A 17500-nucleotide genomic window follows, 5' to 3' on the forward strand; every position below is an offset into this window, starting at 1 on the left:
TTTCTCTTGCATTTCTATCTTCCTTTTCTTTTTTCTTCTTTTGCATCTCTCTCTCTCTCTCTCTCACTTTCTCTCTCTCTCTTTCTATCTCTATTTTCTCGTATCGAAAATAGAACATTGAGAAACAACGAACGGCGCAAAAAAATATCCCTCGAAGCGAAGTTGGAATCGAATTAAAAAAGCTGCCCGAGCCAATTAAGGCATTTCGTAAAAGTTTAAGAGATTCTTTACGCGGGAGAGGCCAAGCTTTTTCTCGATGCGCGCTCAGAGAGAGAGAGAGAGAGAGAGAGAGAGAGAGAGAGAGAGAAATAGAGAGAGAAAGAGAGAGAGACAGAGAGAGAGATGGCTTTACCTTCTTCCTCCTTCTCCATTAAGGGCCATTAAGCTGCTCGTTCTACCATATAAACAGAAAACGAGGAAGAGGAAAGGAAAGGCAGAAAAGAAGAAACAGAGAGAGTGATATACATAGAGAGAGAGAGAGAGAGAGAGAGAGAGAGAGAGAGAGAGAGAGGGAGAGAGGGAGAATAAAGAAGAGAAAATGAAAGAGAGGGAACAAGTTAAAAGGTAGAGAGTATGATCCTCCTTTAATTACGAAAATAAGAAGAACAATGCAAAAATTTTGCGACGTTTTCTTTATTTTTCTTTTCCTTTTTCTTCTATTTTTTTCTTTTTTTTTTTTTTTTTTCTTTTTTTGAATAACTACGAACAAATCCTAATAGATATTATTTTTTTTCCTACCTCGTTAAAAAGTCATTACGCTCATTTTTCTTTTCTCTTTCGAAAAGTATTAAAAATAAATCTATTTCTTTAAAGCTCATGAATATCGATCTATGTATCCCTGCCAATGCAAACTTTTGTGCTTTAGAGAAAGATCGATAGATAATGAAAGAGAGGAAGAGAGAAAGAGAGAGAGAGAGAGAAAGGCATCGTTTAAGGAGGAGACTTAAATCAGTAAATAGTTTTAAAGCTGTTATCCCCATTGAATCCATCGGGAACACGGAAATTTCGGTTCAAGTCTACGCGTTTCCCTTTTGCTTTTCGCCAGAACCCTTCTAAACTGGTGGCAGCTGTTCCGAAAGCCCTTTTCAAATATTAAACACCGACTTCGTTCATTCTCCCCTGGCCCTTCTTCTATCCTTCCATTTCCTTCCTCTCTCTCTCTCTCTCTCTCTCTCTCTCTCTCTCTCTCTCTCTCTTTCTTTCTCTGCACGTTCTCGTCTCTTGATAACGTTAATAGCCGTCAGATAGTGTCATCCGGAGAAAATTGTGTTAAACGAAGACGGATACGAACGGAGATAGATAGATAGATAGAGAGAGACAGAGAGAGAGAGAGAGACAGAGAGAGAGAGAGAGAGAGAGAGAGAAAAGGAGAAAGAAATTTCTTCTTCGTCAAAATTTTGTAAGTAAGACGCAATTCATAGATTAGACACATTGGACGATTAATGGCACACAGAGAAAGCGCTTTGTTAGAAGTTAGAAAAAAAAGGAAAAAAAAAGAAAAATAAAAAAAAAAAAGGATCTTCTCGACACTCCTGACTCCCACGCAACGAGTCTTGCTTTTCGATCTTTTCTCTCTTTCATTTCTTTCATTCTTTATCTTTGTTTCTCCTTTTTTTTTCCTTTTTTTTTCTTTTTCTCTTTTTTTTTTTTTTTTGGTTGCATCGCATTTGTTTCGAACGAAACAAATTTCAAAAAATAATAATGACTTACCTTCGTAAACGGTGAGCTGAGCCTCGGCGGATACCGCATCGCCGACTCCGTTTTCCGCAACGCACTCGTATGTTGTACTGTCTCGTGCCGTTTTGACAGGTTCGATCCGTAGTAAAGCTCCATGCTCGTACGTATGTACCAGGTATCGTGACTGGGATTCTGCGACAGTAGTAAAGCGATCGTGAGTCAAGAAAATAAAGTATAACAACGATAAGTACATAAGACATATACTCGTATACGTGTTTATGTGTCTCAGTGTGTGATAAACGTCGTGTCGTTAAAACATCTCCTTAAGGTTTTCACGTAGGGGAAAATAAAAAGAAGAAAGGAACAAAAAAAAATAAAAAAGAAGTGAAAAAAGAGAAAAAGAATAAAAAAAAGAAAAAAAAGAAAAAACAAAGACAATGATAGAACCTTATCGGGGAACGAATAATGGGGTTAAAAAAATATATATAACAAATAAATGAAAAAAAAAGAAAAAAAAAAAAAAAAAGAATAAAAAAAATAAAAAATAAAAAATAATCAAAAAAAAAAAAAACAAAAACATAAAAAGAAAAAAAATTGAAAGAAAAAAAAAAAAAAAAAAAAGAGAAAAAAAAAAAATAAAATATAAATAGATAAATATAAATAAATTAATTAATTAATTTAAAAGTTTAGTAAGAGAGAAAACAAAGACAATGTAAAATGAAGAGAAAGATAGATAGAGAGAGACAGAGAGACAGAGAGAGAGAGAGAGAGAGTGAGAGAGAGAGAGAGAGAGAGTGTCGGATGTTGAAAAATAGAACTAATGGGACGAAGAGATCGAGTTAACTGGATCGACGGCGAACGATCTACAAGATTGCACGAGAAGGTTCGAAGCAGTTACAAGCTATCATCTTCCTCCCACGAGATTAACGAGCTACCTGCCGCCGACTGCTTCGCTTGCCTGCATACGATAAGTGGATTGACAAATGCGATTTCACGTGATTATCCAACCTTCGATGATCCTCATAGGATTAGTTCGAAGGCAGTTACTTCGCAAGCAAAGCGGATAAAGATAGAGATAGAGATAGAGAGAAGGAGAGATGGAGAGGGAGGGAGGGAAGAAAGTAACAGGAGAGAGAGAGAGAGAGAGAGAGAAACATACTGCAATATTCTTCAATCAATCTCGTTAAATTCACGCTCTTTTTTTTTTCCACTTACTTTTCTATCTACTTTTTCTTTTCTATATTTTGCTTATATCCGTGACAAACTTTTTCATAGATCGATCGATAATCCTATTTCGTAAATCATTCATGTAATTAATAATTTAGGTACTTCATGATTGAACTAAATTAATGTATAAATGTTATTTTGACCATTGAAATTCGATAAGTTCATTGATAAAAGAAAGAAAAAAAAAAAAAAAAAAAAAAGAAAAAAGAAAAAAGAAAGGAAAAACAAAAGAAAAAAACAAAAAGAAGATACGTGTCATAAATCAGTCGTTTTACTTCATCATAAAATAACAATGCTTGATCGATCGTATTAAAACAAAGTAGAAGAAGACAAAATAAAACGAAACAAAAATAAAACCAATAAAGAATCTTCGTTCGTATGCGTAAATATGTATGTAAGTATAATAAATCGTATAATATTATCGTACGATATACTATCTTTAGTATAATAAGATAGATAAACTATCTTTATCTTTTTACTTTCCCCTTGAGAAAAAGAAACAAACGTTGTACCGTAACGTTATCAATCGTTTATTAAAATTAAACCGGAGAACGTATCCATACATACATACACACATACATACGTAATATATATATATATATATATATATATATATATCGGAGAGAACGACTACGAAAGGTAAGCGATAATGTGTCCGTTCTGGAAACTCATGCTTGACATCTACGTGTGGTATAATGTTTAGTATGTTCAATGTGTAATGGTACGCGCGACGAGCCAAAGTACCCCGGTAACTCGAAACGATATACAGATAAATCAATAGTCGACTGTACGTACCAAGTATATACATAGATAGATAGATACATACATACATACATAGATACATAGATAGATACATATGTACATAGATACTCTCGAGACTCCTGAAAATAATGAACCAAAACTGGAACTCCGAAGGGAGGAACTCGTACTTTGTAGAGAAGAGAGAGAAAGAGAGAGAGAGAGAGAGAGAGAGAGGGAGAGAAAGAGAAAGAGAAAGATAGAGACAGAGATATATATATATATATATACTCTTTCACTATGGTCGCTCCGTATTGTTCGGAGTCCAACGAACAACTGACTATCTATTGTTTACTTCGACACGGAATAGTAGGGTGGCTCTTAAGCTAATGTTTACATTCAGATTCGTATGATGCGTATTACTTACGCACGCGTTCCTATGCATTACACACATATACACATACATACATACATACATACATACATACATACATGTATATATATATATATATACATACTCGCATAAACGGTATAAATATTATTATGCAACGTTTACGTTGATCGTTGAAATGATTATATTATTGTCACTGACGACTTCTCGAGAAATATTACAAATGAGCATTTACAAACATACATTGAGAATAGAATAGACGTTACGTGAATAGATACGTATCTATTTTTAATGTCAATGAAAATTATGACGATTAATGGGATGTTTATTATTTGATCGTTCGTTTGTAAATTTATTAAAATGATAAACGAAAGAAAATAATGATAAACGATTGAAAAGAACGTGAGAAAGAGAGAGAGAGAGAGAGAGAGAGAGAGAGAGAGAGGGAGGGGAGAGGTAGAAAGAGATAGAGAATATCATAGTTTGGCTGTCTTGAAAATTACGGAAACAACACCTGCCAGGTCTCACCTGCACATCCTCGACACTCGACACTCGGTGTGCAAGAAGAGCAAGCAAGTGCGAAATCTAATTCGGAAGAGACAGATTGCACTTGTAAAATAAAGAGAGAGAGAATGAACGAAAGAGAGAGAGACAGAGAGAAAGAGAGAGAGAGAGAGAGAATGAAAGAGGAGTGATTGCTGGGTTGCTCGCGAAATGCCCTCCTATCTGTCGTGAGTTTATCGTTGAGCAAAAAAAAAAGAAAGAGAGAGAGGCAGATAGTCAGAGAGAGAGAGAGAGAGAGAGAGAGAGAGAGAGAGAGAGAGAGAGAGAGAGAGAGAGAGAGAGAGAGAGATATCAACGCTAGGTCGATTTTTCAGAAGGATAGGATTGAAGAGAAAGGATAGAAATAAAATTAAAAAAAAAAAAAAAAAAAAAAGAAATAGAATAAAAAAGAAAGAAGAAAAGTAAAAAAAGAGAGAACGAAGACACTTAAAATTCCTTAATCTCTCAATGGAATTTCCATTGAACCGTTCACTACTATTTCGATTGTACATTTCGTTCGAGCATTTTCTTTCTCGGGGCTCGAAAAAGTTTCATTTCCAACGGCAAATTCGCAACGCAGCTTCATTCGATTCGAACTAATGTAAGAGGAGGAGGTAGAAGAAGAAGAAGAAGAAGAAGAAGAAGAAGAAGAAGAGAAGGAGGAGGAGGAGGAGGAGATGGAGAAAGAGAGATGGGGGGGTGGGTAGAGAGATGGAAAGAGGGAGGAAGGAAAAAGTAGAAAGGGAGAAAGGATTAGCCGAGTAGAAGCGAGTGGTCCGATGGTTGCTCTCGAAAGGGCCACTTTTCAACGGAAGAAGTTATATCGAGGAAGAGAGAAGGAGAAGAATGGGCCATGGGGATGGAGGAGGAAAAGCAAAATGCAAGAAAAAAGAAAAAAGAAAAAGAAGAAAAAAAAGAAGAGAACAGCAGACTTACGCGAAATTCTCTTGCCGTTTTTCCTCCAGTGTATTTGGGGGGGCGGTGCTCCTTGAGCCGTGCAAAAGAAACTCGCTATTCCACCTGCCTTCACCTGCTGCGATTGAGGCCTCACCAGGATCGTCGGTGGATCTATGAACAAAGAAGAAGAGAAAAAAAACACATTGGTGAGTACAAACTGAATAAATGATTTTTATATATTAATAAGAGGATTTATTTCAGGACGACGATGATGAACGGAAAGATAGACGAAATAAAAAGGCGTGGGGAGGAGCGGGGGGACGGTAGGGTGGGACACACATTCGTGTATAAAAAAATAAAAAAGAAACAAATAACAAATATTAAATTTTCATCTCTCTGTCCCTTTTTTAACGCGCGACAAGAGAAAAGAAGAGAGACGCAAATGCGTGGCCAATATTTATCATCGATCGATATCTAACATCAATTTTTTCTATCGCTTTCTTTCAATTACTTTTTTTTCTTTTTTCTTTTCTTTTCCACTTTCTTTCTTTCCCCCCTCCCCCCCCCCTCTCTTTCCTTCACCCTCCCTCTTCATCTTGTTTCGTTAACGCTTACTAACGTTTCTAATATTAGATATTAACGTACGATAGAGATCCCGTGTATGAACGAATTACAATCGACAAAGCGAAAAAAGAATGAATTAATATCCCTCTGTCTTGGTATAACTTTTATGGCATTGGAAAAAAAGAAAAAGAAAAAAAAGAAAAAAAGGACACACAAAAAAAAAGAAGTAAAAAGAAGAGAGAACAACGAAAATAAAAAGGGGGAAAAAAAAGAAGAAGAAGAAGAAGAATTCTTCTAACCACAGCGACGATAGAGCAGAAAAAGAGAGAGAGAGAGAGAGATACAGAGAGAGAGAGAGAGAGAGAGCGAGAGAGAGAGTTAGAAAATTGGCTTTCGGTTATACGAAGGTATCGCGGTTGACACGCTAATCGATGAAACGAGACGGCTTCAAAAATCGATCCTCGGAATCGTTTGGAAGGACGAAAGCGCCGGACGATTTTATCGACGCCGGACACAGCCGGCCGGACGCGGCTACTCACGGGGTTGGCCGCCCATTCTCTCTCTCTCTCTCTCTCTCTCTCTCTCTCTCTCTCTTTCTCTCGGTGAGCGAAATTAGTGGGATTTAGTGCGGCGGAAAGTCCAAACTACCTCGCCACGCTTTTACCCACGAATAAAGAGACGGTCGCGGCAAGATGGATGAACGCGACGCCATCCTTTGTCAGGACTGCGTGGTTTCCATCCCCATTCCACCTCTCTCCTCCTCCTCCTCTCTATCTCTTCCGTTCCACCTCTCAACCCCCCTTTCCAGTCACGAAACGACAAGAGAGAAAGAGAGAGAGAGAGAGAGAGAGAGGGAGAGAGAGAGATAAAGATAGATAGATAGATAGAGAGAGAAAGAGAGAGATACGGTTTCAGTTTATATATGCATACATATATATATATATATATATACACATATGTAAGAGAAAGAGATAGAAATAGATAGAGGTAGAGAAATGTACGTGAAAAAGGAAAACGGCATGGAGAGTGAAAGAGCATCGAGATAACTGGGAAAGGGATAAAGAGAGTAAAGATACGATGATATTTGGAACGAGGAAAGATGAGTGAGTGGGTGGGTGGATGAGTTGGGTTGAGTGATAGGTAGGAAGGTAGGAACGGAGGGTGGAAGGATGGGAGGGAGAAGTAGGGAGAGAGAGAGAGAGAGAGAGAGAGAAAGCGACTATACAAAGTAAAGTAGTAAATTGGTCCTGAAACTTGCTGGAGGGGGAGGTGAGAGAGCTACCGAAATCGATGGTAAACGTTTATGAACACTTTTTCACAATAGTGGCCGCTTAAATGAATATGCGTGAAGCAGCATTCGCCGGCGCGCAACGCCGGCGAATGAAGAGAAAAGTGCTTGTTGCCAGAGGTTTGTTGGTTGGATGTGTATGCATGCGCTTTTTATCTCATCACTTTATTGTCGAATACTCGACTCTCTCTCTCTCTCTCTCTCTCTCTCTTTCTCTCTCTTTATCTCCATTTCGTTTCACAATGGAACGCCGCGAAAGGATTTTATTGTTTGGCTCCCGCTCAGGATAATGGATGATAATAAAACGTGATTCCCAGTGCGAAGTGCCGAAAGAACAGTTTTATATCAACGATTCGCGCGCTTCGAACTCACTCGAACGTCAAATTCTATGTACGAATACCTATCTTTCTTTCTTTCTCTCTCTCTCTCTCTCTCTCTCTCTCTCTCTCTCTCTCTCTCTCTGTAGCGCGTACATGAAAAATATCGACTCGACGTCATTAAAATATACCTTCGAGACACCATAAAATGTCTTGGAATTGTCCTATCGTCTCTCCTTTTTCGAGTATCGATAAAATCAATTTTATTAGACGTTTTTTTTAATTCTCTCTCTCTCTCTCTCTCTCTCTCTCTCTCTATCTCTATCTCTATTTCTCTTTCTTTGAATTAAATCGAAAAGATAATTTTCAAACGTCACGTCGTTTCTAGAAATACGTAATCGGGAAGAACGAACTGTCCTCGATTGGAAAAATCATTATCGCATAACGAAGTAACTCCGTTCGTTCGAATTTATATTTTTGTTAATTCAGACTGTTCTCGATGAAGGAATGAAATATTGGTATTATCTTTCTACATATATAACAAAAAAAAAAAAAAAAAAAAAAAAAAAAAAAAACAACGCATACGATCGAATGAATATTTCGATGATTTGTTGAAAATTTTAATCGAATGTTTAACAATGTCGAAAAATTCAATAAACGACACATAATATTCTCTGATGCCTCGAGCTATGGATCTATGGTTTGTTGTGTCATTATCTAACAAGATACGATATATATCGTTTCGTGCTTTGATCATGATTTCGAAATAAACGAAATATTATTTCTATCTATAATGATACAGTTTATAATTTTTGATCGAATCGTATTCATGGAAAATTTATATTTATATTTATATATACACATATGCACACGCGCGCACGAATGCATGCGAACACATATACGTGTACTTTCACTATAGAGAGAAAATGTGCATTGTGGATTCAAACAAATTGCTGCCATTCGTTCGCAACAAGTCCATTAGTCGATTACGTTTATTCTACTTTGTTCGTTTCCCTCGAAAGCACGAAGATAAAGAATATACAGTCAATAATCGAGAAATTCATTCGACCGAATATGTCGAGGAAAATTTTTTTCTATTATAGTATTTATAAAAAATAAAAAAAAAAAAAAAACGATCTATCAGATGTTACGAGAAAAAGCTACATTTCTCTCTCTCTTTCTCTGTCACTCTCTATCACTCTCCCATATTCAATTCCTCATAATTCTGTCCTTTCCTCGTGAATTATTTGAATATAAACTTCAGAGATATCTGAGCACCGAAATGATTTTCTAAATGCTGACCTCGTAAAGGACGAAAAAAAAAAAAAAAAAAAAAAAAAAAAAAAAAAAAAAAAAAAAAAAAAAAAAAAAAGAAAAAATAAAGAAAAACAGAAAAAAGATAATACAGCTTTGGCACTTTGGGGCTCCGACGATGAAATTAATTATTTTCACGTTCGATACGATTAAGCAGTGGGTAGTAGCGTCTATTTGGGTCGAAGTACCGTGGTTACAAAAATATCGAGTTGCTCTTCCACTATACGAGAGGGGATGATAAGGGTAAGGTAGGGGTCTATAGGGGTCGTATAGGAGGTGGCTGGGCGAGGGGTAAGGAAAAGGGGAGCGACGTGAAAGAGGTAATGCCTGAGAAAAGGTGAGGGCGATGATAAAACTCATTTTCGAAAATTTCAACGTGGTGTAATGGCGTGAGCTCGTTCATTCGAGCTACCTACCTACGTAGCTACCTAGCTAGGTAGCTAGCTAGCTAGCTAGCTCGCTTGGCCTCGATCGAGCCATTTCGTTCTAAATAGCTTCGAAGACTCTTTCGACATTACGGAGAATCCTTTATGGAGTAAGACCACGCTAGCATGGAGCTACAGAAGAGAGAACGAGAGAGAACGAAAGAGAGAGAGCGAGAGAGAGAGAGAGAGAGAGAGAGAGAGAGAGATCGAGGTCAAGCTACGCTCGTTAAAATGTTGCTATATCGCCGAATGAACAGGGTCACTGTATGTATCCCAAAAGCTTAACAATTTTCCAATCGTCTACTCTACTCTATTCTTCTCCTCTTCTCTCTTCTATTTTCATTCTCCATTTCTTCGAACTTTACCAGAATCGTCTTTTAATAATAGAAGAAAAAAGGAAAAAAAAGAAAAGATAAGAAACGAAGTGAAGAATCGTACAAGCTATTCGTGTATCATGATAATTAGATCGAAGGAGAAAAATATCAGTATGACGATTCTTAACGTTTGTTCATAAAGACGACGCAAAAAATTATACAATATTCGTCTTTGAAAAATAATCATTCGACGAATATAAAATATAGATAGGTGTGTATATATATATATATATATATATATATATATATATATATATATATATATATATATACAAAGAAAACACGATGAAAGCGGTAATAGGATCTCTCTCACTCTTTCTCACCCCTTCTTCCTACCCTTTCCCTCATCCCTTGTTGATCTACGAGTCTCGAATAATAAAACGTGAACGAACGGAATACAAATCGAATCGAATGGTAGGGAAACGTGAAACGCCGAATTAAATCAGCGAATTACATTGCGAATGATAATTCCGCTCATTAAAAGTCGCCTTTATAACACACACATACACATATATATATATATATACATGTACGAATATACATTCATAGATACGTATAGTTACGTATTAATTTGTTTTTTGATTTGTATGTAACGATATTTTCGTTATTATTTACGAAAGCATTACGAACGATGGTAAGAATTACATCGAAAATAATCAACCCTTCTAAAATACGAATTGTTTTGGATGGCATTCGATCTATTTTAGTTTTAAGAGGAGATGTAGTAAAGTGTGAAATAGAGAGAGAGAGAGAGAGAGAATAAAAGAATAAAAAACGTCTTTGAAAAAGGTAGCGCACGTGCCAGTGTTGCCCTAGGCAGAGACGTAAAAAAAAAAGAGAAAGAAAGAAAGAGAGAGAGAAAGAGAGAGAGAGAGTGAGAGTGAGAGAGAGAATGAACGAGAGCGAATAGTAAAAGTGCTGGTAAAAGGACAACTCTGAGTGTACACAAAGATTAAACGCCAACGAAAATTAGATTGCGAAACGCAAGGCATGCCGGTGTCGCTTGCATTCCGTAAAATGAATGTCCCACCATTTTCAGACGTATTCTCCAGACGAAGGTTGAAATATACGAGGAAAGTATGGGTAGGAGGAACCACGTATTACGATACCCCTTGAGAAACGCATATAAACGTTAATAGAACTTGTTATATTTATGAAATATAAAATAAAATATGTTAATACTATCGTGCACGTGGAATTATAATTATATTTTCAATTATGCTACGAGTAAAAGATTAAAACGACGAGTATGATAATTGATAAGAAAATCATATTTCAGAGAGAGAGAGAAAAAGAGAGAAAGAGAGAGAGTTTATATATATATATATATATATATATATATATATATATATATATACCGGCACATGGATATTTACTATATGATAAAAAAATTGCTTTTAATTAACGATAGGAAGAGCTTAAGGAGATATATATATATAGATTTTAAGAGAGAGCAAGAGAGAGAGAGAGTTTAATATTTCATACTTAAGTTTTCTCCCCCATAAGTTTTGGATTTCATGTAAACTCGTTCATGAAAATTCTCTAGCTCGTGAAGAAAAAGTTTAACGAAGTCGAAAAAGACGACGACGGCGACGACGACGAGGACGAGGACGAGGACGACGACGGACGGTACCGTTTTAACAGGTTAGTTGCATATTACCAAGTAGGTAGGTATGCTTTATGTACAGCCGCGGAGCTTCGTAATTGAAAAAGTAGCCGATAACGTGGCAATCTGCATGTGATTTAAATAAAATTATGCGACTTTGATCACGACGACGACGACAACGACGACGACGATGACGACAACGTCGGCATTTGGCCGACGCGTTATTCCGCGTTATTTGATTCATTATTAGAGATAACCACGATGCCAACGGATAATAGAAGAGCTTGTCGAGGAGGTGGAGAAAAAAAGAAAGAAATGGAAGAATGACAGACAGATAGGCAGATAGATAGACAGACGGACAGACAGACAGACAGACAGACAGACAGACAGATAGATAGACAGACAGATAGCAGATAAACAGATATGGAAAGAGAGAGAAAGATATACGATAGAGAAGATAGGTCAAACAGACGGACGAAATAAAAAACGAAGATGGAGAGAAAGATATAATAAAAAGGAAGAAAAAGATGGACAGACAGATGTATAGAAAAACGTGATAGACAAATATATATATATATATATATATATATATACACACACACATATACGCGCGTGCGCGCGTACACACACAGTTGGTCAAGGAAATATCGAATCGATATCGAACGAGCGATTAATTAGCGTGAAAGTGCGTAAACGTGGAAAGTACAGAGGTGCACGGGCGGGGGAGAGGGAGGGAGGGAGGGAGAATAGGGGTAACATTTAGCTACGAAGCGAGCAAACGAGAACTAGATCCCTGCAAGCTGTTACATGGCACGTTATTATCCAAAAACGCAAAACAATTATACAATAACGCGTTATCGCCCTCCCTGGAATATTTCATCGCGACGAACCGCGCGCGTGCTTGCTTGCTTGCTTGCTTGGTTGCGTTGCGTTGCGTTGCGTTGCGTTGGTTCGTTCGTTTCCATACGTAGAAAATGTAGAGAAGGGTGGGTATGGAAAGTGGATGTAGGAGAGAGGTTGGAGTTGGAGTTGGCAGACAGAGGATGAGGATTGGGGGAGGGGTTGAGGGCTCGGGGTGGGAGTGGAAACGATCGGTCCACGAGTAACGGGGCACGTGTCACAGACGGAGGACGAGGGTGCGTAAATGCGGACGACTGGCCGGCTAGCCGGTTGGTCGGTCGGTCGGTCGGTTGGTCGGTCGGCCTCGTTTATGGAAACGAAACGGATGGTAATTACGAATCGAGGGGGATAGTCGTTTTGAATAGCCATCTCTTCTCTCTCTCTCTCTCTCTCTCTCTCTACTATACTATACTATACTACTATCGTTGAATTCGAAAGAGGAACCGGCTCGCGCGAATTTCTCTCGTACGAATTTTCGACGTTTCGAGGATCCGGTCGATATGCTGCGCGGCGTGGCGCTGCAATTTCCGATGCAGCTGTAGCTTGCCCACCGACTATGTCTCTCTCTCTCTCTCTCTCTCTCTCTCTCTCTCTCTCTCTCTCTCTCTCTCTCTCTCTTGTTCTCCCCCTCTCTCGACTGTTCATCGATTGCAAATGTGTGATGGTCTAACGATGATGTTCGCTCAACGCAAAAGTAGAATATAGCGTGCGCGAACGCTAAAGAGAGAGAGAGATAGGGTGAGAGAGAGAGAGAGAGAGAGAGAGAGAGAGAAGTGGGAGAAACGAGTGTAAATTCCGAGAACAGGTCTGCTTTATCATAAATAATTACACGAACCTTATCAACATTTTCGTGTATCGGAATACATGCAGCATCCGCCAAACGAACTGATTTCGTCGTTCCGCCATTACTTTTCGTTCCCTCGGCTGGCACGGCAAATATTAATTTAATTTAAATGGAATTCCCTCCGCTTCGTGCCTTCCTACGTTTTGCTCTGTCGATCGGAGGTTATAAGCGGAGGAAAAAGGGCGAAGAGAGTAAAAGGAAATAGCTCGCTCGTCTACGAAATTTCAATTGGATTCTAGAGAGTAAGCATGGCAAAAAAGAAAAAAAAAAAAAAAAGAAAAAGAAAGAAAAGAAAAGGAAAAATCTATTGATTCTTAAGCGATTACCCTTTTAAATCCGATTCATCATTTCTACGAATTACCGTATTGTTTCTCCTTTGTTACGTTTTTCTTTTTTTCGTCTCTCCTTTTTTCTTCGCGTATTTTTTTAATTTTTTTCTTTTTTATTTTGTTTTTATGTTTTTTATTTATAATAACATCTACTTATTAGTGTCACGCAGTAATAAGGTCGATTCTATAATATCGAGATAGATGAGAATATTTAATACCGATATCGAATATTATCGTTCCGCGGCAAGTTGTCGTACGAACGGGGAAAGGGAGGGAGGGGGGGGGGAACATCATTATTAGCGATTATTATTTAAACGGATTTCCTGGTTCATTAGATACTCTCGTATAAACGCGCATCGATTTACTTACTCGCCGTTTCGACTTCGGTCTCTTCATCGGATCGAAAAGCTATTAAAACAACGAGTCGTACGGATTAATTACGATTTCCCGAACGAGAGCTGGCATCAATGATCGATGCTCGTTGAGAGATAAGCTTGGAAAATATACATAGGTATGTGTATCTCCGTAGAATAAAAGAAAGATAATTTTCATGGCGACCCATCGATCGATAGATAGATAGATCAATCGATCGATCGATCGATCGATCCTACGTACGTAGATTCGTTCGTTTGTTCGTTCGTTAAATTCGAGGATTCGTATATCGTTCGATCTAGGAATATTTAAAAGATTGAATGTACTTTCGGCAGAGCGTATATAAAATGGTGATTCGATTAATGAAAAAGACGTCGAAATATTTTTCCTAACACACTCTTTACACAATGCACACACGTTCTCTTTCTCTCTCTCTCTCTCTCTCTCTCTCCCCCTCTCTCTCGCTAGTCTGACCGGTTAGAACCGACGACAAATCGATAATATCACAATGGAAAAATTACTAGCGTAGGAAGCTTAACTCGAACGGTCGCGTTAATCGAGTTTTACCACTCTGCCGACATACTCCCTGTACGAGCCGCGTACCTGGAAATAATTCGATAAATAAAATTCAGACACGAACAATAATCCGTTTGGTCGCGCGTCTACCCTTAATTGAAAGCTCGAGATACGTTTACGTTCTTCGGTATATATATATATATAGATATGTACCTATATATATAATAGTCCTACTACGTTCTCTATACACAGACAAACACATATACAATCCATTACTAGCACCAATCCTTTCGGTTTCTTTTTTCTTTTGTTTCTTCTTTTTATCAACGAAACGCAACGAACTCAACGACGACGACGACGACGACGACGACGACGACGACGAGGACGACGTCGGCAAAATTTCAATTTATTCTCCTTTGGAATTAAAGCGTCCATTACACCGTAACTTCATCTCTACCGCCTCGAGCTTCGCTTTACCGCCACTCATTTCCCCCCCACCCATACTACTTCTCAACCCTCTCTGCACTCTCTCCAAGCGTACTTTTCCTCGTCGTCACCTCGGTTGCTCTTTCTTCTGCGATAAAGTTAAAACCCACCAACACGGCATGAGTTTCCTAGTAGTAGCAACAGCAACGGTTCTGCAACAGCAGGCAGGCCTTGCTGTTCCACCAATACCACCACCATCTCTTTACATCTTCTCTCCTCTCCTTTCTTTCCCATTCTTTCTGTCTATCTCTCTCTCTCTCTCTGTCTCGCCGCCCTGTCCCTCCCTACCCTCAACCCCTCAGTCTCACCAACAGAAAAGCGACTCCGATCTCTTCGTACCACTTATACACTACTACTACTACTACTACTACTACTACTATTGCTACTCAACCTTCGTTACTATACTACCACCATTAAAACTACAAGTCTATGTTAGAGGGTCACGATTTGTCTCTTCCAGGATTATCCCGCGCTTTTCTACTTTCCTTTAATGAGATAAACAACGATAGTCAACGCGCAAGAACGAAGAAAAAGGAGAAATGGACTTACTCCGACGACGACGACAACGACAACGACAACGACGACGACGACGACGACGACGACGACGACGACGACAAGGACGTCTTCTTCTTTAACCTCTTTCTTATGCCACGTTTCTCATTAACTTTGCGCTTTGTTCATCTAACCAGTCGAGTTAGAATCGTTCCGCAATAATTAATAAAGGAATGTAGAAGGGAGGTAGTATTGTTCACCTTGTAGAAAATTAGTCGAGCTTCTTTGTAAATGTTTTGTTTCCTTCTCTCTTTTTTCTTTTTCTTTTCCTTTTCCTTCCCCACGAACGAATCTTCTTTATCAATGATAATGAATGAATGAATGAATGAATGAATGAATGAATGAATGAATGACTGTAATATTTCTTTTCAAAAATAAAAAATTAAAATGCGTTCGATCGTAGCCAATATTTTTTTTTCATTTTTCTTGCAAATCTTCTTTGCAAATCTCTCACGAAGGAATTCTTTTTCTTTTTTCTTTTTTTTTCTTTTTTTCTTTTATTCTAAAATTAAAAAATTGTTAACAATTATAATGAATGAATGAATGAATGAATGAAAAATTAATTAACGAAAGAACGAACCAACGAACGAACGAACGAAATTTTTCTTATCACATATGAAAGGCCCCTCGATGACGTGTTAAAAAAAAAAAAAGAACAATAAAAAAGATGATCCTCGAAAGTGAATTATGTCGGTATTATCAATCAAGGGGAGAAATAGGTATTACGATGATTAAATCCAGGTTACCGTGCACATCAAGCACAACCTGAATTTCGCGGCCGCTGAATCGATGTTTTGAACTCGGTCCTCGCTTTTGAAGCCGCGTGTACCACGCGAGCTCGAACATAGTTTGGATAATGATCACGAAAGCATAGCGCCATGACGCACGCATGCCGCGTCTTCGGATAATTCTGCTTGGCTATTATGCGGCTGACCTCTCATTCCCCTCGATAACACATAGACGAAAGAGTGAGAGAGAGAGAGAGAGAGAGAGAGAGAGAGAGAGATCTATTTCTGTATCTATCTCTTTCTCTCTGGTATATGAACGAGATAATATAGAGGAACATTGAGATCATCGAGTTTCGACGTGCTTTATTCGCTGCACTCATCGTTAATGGGACTCGTTGTTGTTGATTTCTATGTCATTTTCGCACGTGCCTCGTAGAAAGGGAAAGATAGAGATAGGATGCAAAAAGAGAACGAGAGAGAGCGAGAGAGAGAGAGAAAGAGAGATAGGAAAGTAAGAGAAGCTTGGAGCTTCGTACGGAATAGTACAAGTAGGCTTTTGATACGTATGCAAAGCGATTGTGTTTAACCAACTTCTCGACTAGAATTTCCATTAGACTAGGACGACATGAGAATAAAGAGAGAAAGAGAGAGAGAGAGAGAGAGAGAGGGAGAGAGAGAGAGAACAATGAGAGAAGGAAAGAGAAGAGATCCCGAGAATCGTAGATATTTTGGTGAAAACCGAAATCGTCGAATGATTTCGAATCAACGCGTCTGGTAGCCCGAATAATTCAATTTGAATATGTATATCGGTTCTGCGGCGGCCTATACGCGAGAACGAGTACGAGCTTGCACATCAACGAGTGAGTGAATGAGTGCGAAAGAGAGAGAGAGAGAGAGAGAGAGAGAGAGAGAGAGAGAGAGAGAGTGCTTTCCATAGTAGTTCGATCCTTGCGAACTATTTACACGGTTCACTGACTGGTACCGAGTTCGATCCTGGCCGAGAAGCTCCTTTGCACATGGAAAACGATCATTATTTTTTTCCTCTCCTTTTTTTCCATTCTCTCTCCTTTTTCCTTTTTTCTTTCTTTTTGTTTTTCTTTTTGTTTTATTTTTTATTTTTTTTTTTTTTTTTTTTTTTTTTTTTTGTTTTTTTTTACACAAACTGCAAACGTCATACGCGATCTCTTCGCGAGATGAGAATCAAAATCAAAATTGATTATCGCTCGAATATGCGTATTCATTCGAACATCAAAGATAATGGCTTTTAATATGGGGAAAATAATTAAGTAAAGTAAAGGACAATTGTATGAGTTCCTTTTAGAGAGTCAGAGAGAGAGAGAGAGAAAGAGAGAGAAGAGGATGAATAGAGCGTAATAAGAGGAAAAGTGAAAATAATAAGGCAGACTAAGATA

General features: G+C 38.2%; 1 protein-coding gene across 17 annotated transcripts in view; it reads right to left on the minus strand.

The window, feature by feature from the left end:
- LOC124953090 (tyrosine-protein phosphatase Lar) overlaps positions 1-17500 on the minus strand; it is a 485939-nt gene that overhangs the window by 137876 nt on the left and 330563 nt on the right. For all 17 annotated transcript variants that reach the window (XM_047503993.1, XM_047503992.1, XM_047503990.1 and 14 more), the window contains 2 exons: positions 5513-5644; positions 1711-1869 (listed from right to left, as the gene is read on the minus strand). In XM_047503993.1, the coding sequence (XP_047359949.1) occupies positions 1711-1869; positions 5513-5644 (291 nt within the window). Of the gene's footprint in view, positions 1-1710; positions 1870-5512; positions 5645-17500 lie in introns of those variants that run through there.

Source organism: Vespa velutina, chromosome 11 (genome assembly GCF_912470025.1).
Source record: "Vespa velutina chromosome 11, iVesVel2.1, whole genome shotgun sequence".
NCBI classification, from domain to species: domain Eukaryota; kingdom Metazoa; phylum Arthropoda; class Insecta; order Hymenoptera; family Vespidae; genus Vespa; species Vespa velutina.